The 10570-nt window shown below is 39.5% G+C and overlaps 1 protein-coding gene and 1 long non-coding RNA gene across 4 annotated transcripts; one reads left to right on the top strand and one right to left on the bottom strand.

Moving 5' to 3' along the window:
* The first annotated feature begins 371 nt into the window (after positions 1–371).
* On the top strand, positions 372–8999 carry tdp1 (tyrosyl-DNA phosphodiesterase 1). Of its 3 annotated transcripts, none has more exons than XM_056384159.1 (16): positions 372–506; positions 1114–1722; positions 2036–2079; positions 2659–2714; positions 3074–3170; positions 3341–3375; positions 3781–3873; positions 3994–4164; positions 4401–4479; positions 5543–5719; positions 6137–6185; positions 6334–6400; positions 7029–7136; positions 7423–7525; positions 7746–7851; positions 8715–8999. In XM_056384159.1, exons 2-16 carry the CDS (start codon positions 1116–1118, stop codon positions 8786–8788), a joined length of 1866 nt encoding a protein of 621 aa, XP_056240134.1. In that variant the 5' UTR covers positions 372–506; positions 1114–1115; the 3' UTR covers positions 8789–8999. The 3 variants fall into 3 exon arrangements, with proteins under 3 accessions (XP_056240134.1, XP_056240124.1, XP_056240143.1); XM_056384149.1 differs by having other exon boundaries at positions 406–577; XM_056384168.1 differs by lacking the exon at positions 372–506 and adding an exon at positions 634–918.
* On the bottom strand, positions 5642–10565 carry LOC130174440 (uncharacterized). Its single transcript, XR_008828593.1, has 4 exons — positions 10409–10565; positions 8694–8784; positions 7430–7521; positions 5642–5780 (listed from the first exon to the last, which is right to left on the bottom strand). It is a non-coding gene; the product is annotated as an uncharacterized LOC130174440 (long non-coding RNA).
* Positions 10566–10570: the final 5 nt, after the last annotated feature.

Below are 10570 nucleotides of genomic sequence, written 5' to 3'. Positions count from 1 at the left end.
ATGGGACACCTAGCATATAACAAACCTCTAACCTATTATGTATGTTTTTGCCAATCTCGATATGAACTGGACTAATGTTGACAGTGGCTGGTGTGGTGAGTTGAGTAACAATATAATCTACATACATAACAATAACCAACTAGCTTGATAAATAAAAAACAAAGTAATGAGGCTAAAACTAAAACCAGGCTAGATAAAGTATGATACAAACATAAACGAAGACAAAATGTATTGTTGACGCACCCTTGTTTATTAAACCTGATAACGAATCACTGCTTGTATCAAACACAGTCCATGGCTCGTGCTCAGATTTCGCCGATGTTGCGGAACCACGAGAACAGACAGCGTTTCCACCCGGACACATATTCCTTGTTCACCTCCTGCACCGTGGTTTGTTGTGTACTCCATGTACGGGAGTTGCATGAAGTTTGCTCAGCGGTGGATTGATAGGAGTCTCTGCATTCATAATACCTCTAACCTGCGCTGCGGCTCATTTATCTGACGTGGTAAAGCGAACTGATAACAGCCGAATATCATCCTATCATTTCTACTTGTTTCTCATTGAAGTACTTCTACGGTCTGTTTTTCTTGTATTATCTTTGCAGATTTTTTTTACTGGAGACAACTTAAATAAGCGACCTTGCTTTCGCTGCTGTGTATTTTTGTGTAGCTGGCTCATGATTTTAGGCTTAACATAGTATTTTGCATGTGTGTATGCCTACTGTCTATTCACACGTTTTATACCTCAGTTAGAAAAAGCCTATGCATCGCAGTCCCTAGTCAGAGGTAACCAAAGAAATAATATCTGCAAGCCATACTTTATTATTCAAAATTGAATCTGTATTTATTAGGTTATAAACAGTCAATGCCACCATTCATTTATTGTAATAAGTTGCTTTTGCACCCAAAGTCTTTCTGGTAAGTTTCATGGATAAAAACGTATATGTTTAATATAGCAATCTGAGTAAACAGGTGGAGGTGACAATTTGGGTAAAATTGGGGTAACACTTATCAATATGTGCCTAGCCTTGGACGCATTTATCCTCAAAATTCACACCTGTTCACCATGACTGTTGATCAGCTGATGTTTGAACTCTTTGCATCTCTGCTCAGGTATGTCTCAGGACAGTCAACACGGCAAGTGGACCATCTCCAGCAGTGATGATGACGATGATGATCTTCCTCCTTCTGGGACTGCAGCATCTAAGCCCCACAGACCTGCTGTATCTAATCACAGCTCAATTCGGTCTGCCTCTCCCCCCGGCCCCAAACTGGAACCAGTATCAGCCACTGTGGAGGTGAAACCTGAACCAGCTAAACCCCCTGTATCCTCACTTGTCATTGGCTCTGAGGCCAGACAGTCAGCTGCAATGAACAAGCTAAATCCAGTAAAGTATGAAACCAGTCCTTCATTGGCAGGAAAGCGGAAGAAAGAGGTATCAGACGGTTCAGGCTGGGCTCTGTCAGATAGCGATGAAGAAGATGGAGATGTTAGGAGTCTCAGTAACTTACCAAAGAAGGCGCCTCCAAGCCCCAAAGCAAAGAAACCGAAGGTGGAGAATGAGCGTCCTCCCAGTCCCCACGGCCGTCTCTACTACATCGACGAGCCAGACGACTTCTTTGAGTCCAGTATTCCTTGTCTGAATGACACCTACAGGTTTTACCTCAACAAAGTCACAGGCCTGGACAGGAAATACAACAGCGGAGCACTGCACATTAGAGGTGAGTAAAGTTTTGCTGGATTGAGTCTGGTGCAATTTGGTTTGACATTTCAAGATAAAAACAAAACATTTTGAGGCACTGGTGAAGAAGAAGGTTACCAGCTTCCAAGCAGAGAGACCTCATGACTAAAGAGACACTAGCAAAGTGAAGGCCCTAGTTTTAATCCCCCTGTTTGTGGCTGCTCTGTATGTGATCTCCCAGCTGTAGATTTCCCACATTTGAAACCAGTGGAGTATAGCTACCATCATTTTCCATCATCAGTCTTTTATTCATTACCCTTATCGAGTAATCTTTACTTTTTTCTTTCATCTAGACATTCTCTCCCCGTTATTTGGGACCTTGAAAGAATCTGTTCAGGTGAGTAACTATATAACCTGAGGAAACTATTGTATGTCCTGTTCTTTGGCCGTGCTAGCAACATGACTTGAGAGCTGTCAGTTGGTCAGTACACTACTTTGTTAAAGACATTCATGGTCTCCAGAGGATGAATCCTACTGACGTTTCCTCTAGTGCCACCATGAGGTTGACACTTTAGGACTTTCAGTCAAGCGTCTCGACAATTATTGTTACAATGACAATTATACACTTTTGTTGCCCAGAAGATGAAACCCAATGACTTAAAGTGAATTTCTATCTGATGTTGTCACCGGGTGAAAATGAAATTTGGTGTTCATTGCAAAATATCGGCAAAACTGACATTCCCAGCAACCTCAGGTTTGCTTTGTGTTTAGTGTTAATTAGCAAATGTTAGCAGAAACGTTATAGCTGCTAAACATAAGCATGTTAGTATTGTCATTGTGAGCGTGTTAGCCTGCAGACACAATTATTTAGCTACAGCCTCACAGAGCTGCTAGCATGGCTGTAGACTCTTGTTTACATCTTTTATGTCAGGTCTGGAGGGGATTTCAGCCAGTAACATTATCTCTTTCTTCACAGTTTAACTACTGCTTTGATATTGCCTGGATGGTTAAACAGTACCCATCAGAGTTTAGGTAAGTTCTGTTTCTTTGCTACTGTCACATTATTACAAACATATCCCCATTTTTCTGATTAGTGGGAATCTGGTGTAGTATGTGGTCTATGCAAATGTATTACTGTCCCTGGGCTGCTTCCTCATGAATTAGTTAATCAATAGTGAATAGTAATAGTGAATCAAAATGAAAAGGATTGAGCACAATAAATGTATGAAACTATCTGGTAAGCATGTAGGGGATTGTTTGTTTGGTTAGGTTGAGGGTTTTACAAACGTGGCTTTGTCGAGGCTCAAATTTTGATAATGGAATTCTTTTATTCTTTTTGCATGCATTAAATCAAGGTGTTTCACTGTAGTAAATTGTGATTGTGTTTTCAGGGATCGTCCAGTTCTGATTGTCCATGGCGATAAGAGGGAGGCCAAGGCTCGGCTGCTCCAGCAGGCTCAGCCTTTTCCACATGTTCGATTCTGCCAGGTAAAGTCTTCACCGCCACAGAAAACAGTTAGAGAAGTATAGTTTTTCTGGTTGATATTTCATATCTAATCTGTAAAGTAAGACAGTCATAGTGGGATATTTCTGTTAGTGAGACTGTTCTTTAAAGACTCTTTTTAAATGGGACTAATGTGTGTAATTTTCTGTGACAGGCCAAGCTGGATATCGCTTTTGGAACTCACCACACGTAAGAATTTCCATGTTTTTTTTCCTTTCTTGTTGCTGTTGCTGTTGCTCAGATCAGTTTTGGACGTTGCTGCTGGGACCTCTCTAGCGTTCACACTTGTAAAGACCCTGTACACCCACACAGGTGTTTCAATTAGCCTGACTGATTAGACCTCCAGTGAAGCTGGGAGTGAGGTGATGTCAACAAACTGTGTGCATGAATATAAATCATATAGACTGTTATGGCAGGAAATGCCCAGGTGTAACCAATCATTAATTACTTGCACTTGTCAATTACACCTGTGCTTTCCCTGATATGATACAAAATAGATGTATTATTGCACTGTTATCAAGCCGTATGAGCTTTTAAGTCTTTTAAATTCCCTGTACTTTCTGCATGACATTAATACTGTGTGTCGCTGTGTAGCAAGATGATGTTGCTGTGGTATGAAGAAGGTTTCAGAGTCATTATTCTCACCTCCAACCTCATCAGAGCCGACTGGTACCAGAAAACACAAGGGTGAGTCTGTCTGTTTTAGTCTTTTGATCAGCCACATGAAAAGAACAGACAGTCCAACTTGTTGCAGGGTATAAGGTTTGGTTATGGACGCATCCCTGAATCTATTTATATCCAAACCAGGATGTGGATGAGTCCTCTGTTTCCACGGTTACCAAAGGGCGGCAGTGCGACCGCAGGTGAGTCGCCCACCTTCTTTAAGAGGGACCTGCTGGAATACCTGGGGTCGTACCGCGCACCAGAACTCGAGGAGTGGATCCAACGAATCAAAGAGCACGACCTGTCGGAGACCAGGTTAACATGTGGCAGATACAGATGTGCATACATACATATGTGATGCAGACTCTATGTTAACATTTCTTGAGATGTAAGGAGATATAACAGTAGCTCTTACACCCAGCCAGGTAACATTTGTATTAGTTTGTTATTAAATGTTGATCGTGCAGCTGTGATTGCTGTGTTCAGTGCAGCTGTGTTGTGAATATAACATCTGGATTACAAGTTAAACTAATATGATTCTTTCTTATCAGGGTGTATTTGATTGGCTCAACTCCAGGCAGGTATGTTGGCTCAGACATGGAGCGCTGGGGCCATCTGAGGCTGAGGAAGGTAAAATGTTCTTTTTTTTTTCTCTCTAATTCTCTTTCATCCCACGTTTCTCTCTTGCTAACTTGTCACTAAAATACAGTTGTCCAAGACAGAAAAGTCAACAGCTGCCAGGAGTTTCATTATGTCCTTAGGTTTTATATAACTACTATTTTCATTACGAGAGTAATGAAAATAGTAGAGAGAGATGAAGAGGCTGGTTTGTGGTTTCAGTGGTAATTACTGTGCCATGTCACACAAATTACACAGAGAGCAAAACCTTTCTAGAGTAAGTAGAGTTTTTCTTGTACTACAAATCATAATGACTAACCATTTTACATAAATACTTTGTAGAGACTTGAAATTTGAGATGAATCAGTCGTCACACTTCATTGTAGTTATGTGTCAATGCATTGGAAATCAATTCTAAAAACTCTTCAATGTTGATGTAATTACATTTTTTGTGGGAAGTTTCATCAGGCGAGATGTGACAGTTTGCTGCTGAAAGGTTTTACATATATGGATGATTTTGGAAAGTGAAACCTGTTCATCAATAAAGTTAATCACTGAGCAAACACTGACACCGGAAAGGATGATTTGAAATTGGCTGTCTCTTGCATTACAAATGTTGGTGTTTAGCAGCGGACTTTTATAATCACTCAAACATAAAACAGTCCCATGTTGCATTACTACCCCATAATTAAGCCAACTTAATACTCATTGTGATATCTGTAATCTGTTTCTCTGTACGTTGATTTCCATATTGTATTAAAATGAAATGAAACCCCTGCTGCCTGGAATTTAGGATATCAATCTAAAAATGTACGATATACTTGAGAAATAGGTCAGAAGTCCTTTAATGTTCACATTGAATGCTGATGGGCTTTCAGTTAGAACTTCAGCAACTGTTCATATCACCTTAAGTCATTTTCCAAAGAAACAGCATTATTTACTTATGTGTAATACATTAGGAACAGGTATAAGTTCAAAGTATCATCCCGATTACATGATGAATTAAAAAAATACTTAAATGCTCTCAGTGTAATATAATGTGACTATTTTCATATCTTATATCTTATTTTTCTAGCTGTTGTATGAGCACACTGAACCAATACCCGGTGAGGAACGGTGGCCTGTGATTGGCCAGTTCTCCAGCATCGGCTCCATGGGATTGGATAAGACCAAATGGTTGGCAAGGGAATTTCAGCGCACCTTGACCACCCTAGGGAAATCCTCTCTTCGTTCAGACCCCCTCGTGCACTTGGTATGTTCCTCCAGCACGAACTTGATGTTGTTTTTTGCTTGTGTGATGCAGCATTCAAATGCTATGAGAGAGACAGAGCAAAATAATGCAACACAAATAGGTTCTTTCAGCCGGTAAATAATAATAGAGTTACATACAGAAATTACACTTATAGTCCCTGCAGGACCTTCAGTTACCTAAAAACAATTTGAAATGACTCAGTAAACAGCTGCTTTTCAGTTCTGTGTGATCTCGGAGCCCTGTCCTTTTTTTTTTTTGTCACATGCCTGATAAAAGATTGAACTCCCACTGGCACTGCTGACTAATCTCTTAAGTTTCTGGTCAAATGCAGACACATATTGAACCATAAATCAGTTTCAGAAATTAAGGTTAGACTGAATTTCTGAAGAGAGAAGCTAATGGGTTGACATTTGGCAGGTTTATCCATCAGTAGAAGATGTGAGGACTAGTTTAGAAGGCTATCCAGGTGAGTACTGTTTTTTACAATTGAATCAATAACTTGCTAATTTATTATACTATCTTACAGTATAACTATACTATCTCACTTGATCTGTCTTTATTATTTAGTGACTGTTGTATATTTGGTTATGAAATACATGTCTTTTGTTGCCCAGCGGGAGGCTCTCTTCCCTACAGCATCCAAACAGCTCAGAAGCAGCTCTGGCTCCACTCCTACTTTAAGTAAGTTCATCACTACTACTCATCAGAATTCAGTCCTACTGTAAGGGTTCACTGGTAGTTACATCATCAGCTGCTTTTATTACAGTTCTTTTTTCTCATCTTGTCGCCCTCAAATTAGCGGTTGCGTTTTGTTTATTTCCCGCTGGTTCCAGAATAATTAATAGTGATAAGATAAGATAATAGAGACATTTGTATGTTTGAGAAGATTTAGATAAATTGATTTGAATGAGCAGTGTGTTTGGCTTGAGGAACCAGCTAATTTAGTTGATAAGCAAATTTTGGATGGCAACTAATATTAGTGTGGACATGTCTATTTAACACTACTGAGAGCTGATTAACTATTCATGATGTCTGTCATTTTTTTTCATTGATAATACACCAAATACTGTAGCTGGTTACTGGTTAGTTTATGCAGCTCTATCCATAGAAGCACATTTTTCAAGTTGAACTGAACAATTGTTTATGTATCCATGTGTGTGGGTGTGTGGGTGTGTGGGTGTGTGGGTGTGTGGGTGTGTGTGTGTGTGGGTGTGTGTGTGTGTGGGTGTGTGGGTGTGTGGGTGTGTGTGTGTGTGTGTGTGTGTGTGTGTGTGTGTGTGTGTGTGTGTGTGTGTGTGCGCGCACGTAGCCGCTGGAAGGCGAATACAACAGGAAGAAGTCATGCCATGCCACACATCAAAACATACATGAGGACATCACCTGATTTCACTCAGCTTGCCTGGTTCCTTGTCACAAGGTGAGTGTGCGAGCTTCATATTTGTTAATTTTCATCATGTGAAATTATTTATGTCTTTATTTGTATATGCATTTCATATATATATATTTATTCTCATTTCACAGACAAACCCGTGTTACATATATGTGTGTATATATATATATATATATATATATATATATATATATATTCTTGTTTCAGACAGACAAACCAGTGTTGTAGTAAAACTTCAAACCCCACACTAATGCAGATTATCTTTATCACAAAGATGTACTGAAACATTAAGCCCTCAGTGTGTTTGTTTCAGTGCCAACCTGTCCAAAGCAGCGTGGGGCGCCCTGGAGAAGAACAACACTCAGGTGATGGTCCGTTCATATGAGCTGGGAGTCCTCTACGTGCCTTCTGCCTTTGTAAGAGCAACACACATGCACAAACAGTAGCTCCATGCTAACATGTCTGACAGCTGGAGATAACATGCCATGACGTCTAAACGTTCGTTAAAACATATGAATAACTGTGCAGAAAAAAAGTATTATGTGTGCTGGATGACAAAAGTTGTTCTTACTGCTTTCTAAATGATAAAGAAGTGTATTATTATGTTTATTTAGTGTGATGATTTTCTCCTTACAGGACATGAAGACCTTCCCTGTTCACAAAAATCCATTCCCTGTCTCCTCATCCTCCTCTGGTTTCCCTGTGCCCTTTGACCTGCCCCCTACATGCTACTCGCCTAAAGGTACAGGAATATGTGTGTTTTTATTTATGAAATCTACTCTATATATTTATCTACCGGTTAAAATAACACTTGATCTGTAATAATGCTGTTTGTGCTAATGTGTCTCGGTAATGATAAAGTAGAAAAATATTTTTCCATCTTTTAAATTTCAACTTCACTTTTACTTCAACTTCAACGCTAAACATTGTGTGCGTAAACTGCAGTTACACTGTCCTCTAGTGGCAACAACATAAAGCAACCGAGTGTAGACTCAAAACATAGCTTTGCTTTAATCTACAGCATCTAAAGACACAGTAAAGAGGCTTATTACACACAACACAGGCTGAAATTCATCTGAAACACAAACCTGTCATCTAAGTTGACAGAGACCACCCCTCTATGCTATGTGTCTATGAATGCTGAAACAGTTTCTTGGGAGTCGGGGCAACTGAAAATCTCATGGTCATTTTCTGTCTGCCATGCTCATTGTGAAATGCATTGTGGGTAACCTTTGTTTCTGACTCCAATAAAGAAACACAGTAGGTTTAAGTGTCACTTATTTTAGTAAAACATTAGTAGAATAATAGTAAAATATTATTCCTAACTTATGATTGGTTGAAATCAAAGCATTTCTGAAGCACAGCAATTCAGTTCAATTTCTTTTAGAAAATCAATGTGTGTGAATGGGAATAATTTAAAATCAATAAACACTGGTAATTAATGGGATGTCAGAGGAACCGCTTAGGTATTAAGCTCTGTGTGAGACATGCCCCTCCACTTAGACAGTGAGTGAAGACATTGCACAAATACAGCTGTGATGTCACTTGTAATGGGCCTTTAAGCATCTTTCTGATTTTACTGACCTCTTTTCTCTCCGATTTCAGATCAGCCTTGGATCTGGAACATTCCTTACAGCCAGGCTCCCGACACCCACGGCAACATCTGGGTTCCCTCCTGAACACACACACACAAACACACACACACACACACACACACACACACACACACACACACACACACACACACACACACCTCTCTTACTTAAACCTGCTGTGTTTGTAACTGTCAGAACTGTGTCTGGATGTTAGTTGTCAGTAACATTTATTTTTATATTTTATACTGTGCCGTAGACTCACATGTTTTGTACCAATGAATAAAATAACATTTGCATTGTCCACTTGTGTTCTTATCTGTTTTGTAAATGTTGCAACAGGATTTAAATGTGAAAGGACAAACTGTACCTCATTAGTTTGGGTTATACATAGTATTGATTTAATTATATTACTTAACATCAGGATCCCACAAAGGTTAATCTTCATTTTTGTTGCATAAGGTGTGACCAACAAAGCATCACAAAATAGTTAAACAACATAAATTATCAGGAGAGAACAAATACTTCTTTAAATGCATCCTGAGGTCAGATGGGATCATATTTTTGCTTAATGAAGCCGATTCAGCATCTTACCTGAGATCCTGCAGGAGTTATAGTGCCAGCTCAGCACAGACTACCTCTTTCAAATCAAAATGGCCTTAAAGAAGTTATGATGATGACTTGTGCTTATTTGTTGATCATCTTAAAGTTAGTTTTCATCATGGATAAAAACTGATTTTAATAATATCTTTATAAAAGGTGGACAGGACTTGGAAAGAACAAGTTTTATCATGGACATATTACATTATAGTTTTTCTTTTTTAACCATACTTTATCCTACATACAGCAGAGGTTCTCAGATTAAATCAAATTACTCACAGGCAGCTAGAATACAGACCAGCTGGGCTCCATGAGCGCTATGATCCATTAGGACCATGGTTTGTTTTGCTTCTGTTCCTGACATATCGGCAGGTAAAAGTAAAAACCCAGCGGTCAGCTGTAGGATAACTGCCCCTACACTTTTTGTTCTGAGTGCTTAAGTTACTCCTTTTGAACCCAGTAGTTTACCAGGATAAAATATACCTGTGGCGTAATGAGTCATTTTTGCCCTGAAGTCACACTGAAGCAGCTCTTCAACAGTGACCCAGTGGTCAGCCCAAATACCCTCAAATGACCCGCGTCTGCTCAAATGCTGTTGTTAGCTCAGGCTTAACTCCAGTTAGTCCCGAACTGTTGTAACATTAGGTCAAACAGGATCAATAACTTAACCACCGCCTGTGTACAGGCAGGCTATGCTTAGATAAAGTAGGTTTAACCTCTGCCCATTTGATTCTGTGCACACCACTGATTGCCCTGATGAAATACACTCCACCTGCTGAAGTCGTATTATGTCATTAAAGCACAAGAAAAAATTTGACCAGGTGGCTCAAATGTCACAGGATCAACAGCATGCACCTCTGTCCGGTTTAGTGTTTAGCAGGTCTGGGAGACCTAGGAGAGATTTTAAGTACTGTTTGGTGTTAGGTTTTTTTTGAGTGTGTGTTTGTGAGAGTCAACTAAATATTTGTGACACAAATTTAACACATAAAATAAAGAAGGGGAATTATTTTTGTGATTATGAAAGAAGTAGGAACAAAATAGTTGGAAAGTTGGTCCTGATTCTGCATATTAGAGACATAAACAAAACAAAATATTACAACCACTTACAGTACAGCCTCCAAACTGTCCATAAAGTTGAATCAACGCCGTCAACAACCTTTAGGTTCAGTAGCTCGGTAGCTTAATACTGCAGGAGCTTTGTATTGATATCCCTCAACAGGAGCCTGATGATCCAAATAAAGTGGCACCTCTGTTTGTACGCTAACTTCT

Source organism: Seriola aureovittata, chromosome 1 (assembly GCF_021018895.1).
Source record: "Seriola aureovittata isolate HTS-2021-v1 ecotype China chromosome 1, ASM2101889v1, whole genome shotgun sequence".
Taxonomy (NCBI): domain Eukaryota; kingdom Metazoa; phylum Chordata; class Actinopteri; order Carangiformes; family Carangidae; genus Seriola; species Seriola aureovittata.
Note: the sequence above shows the minus strand (reverse complement) of the source record. Positions and strands in the feature narration are given on the sequence as shown.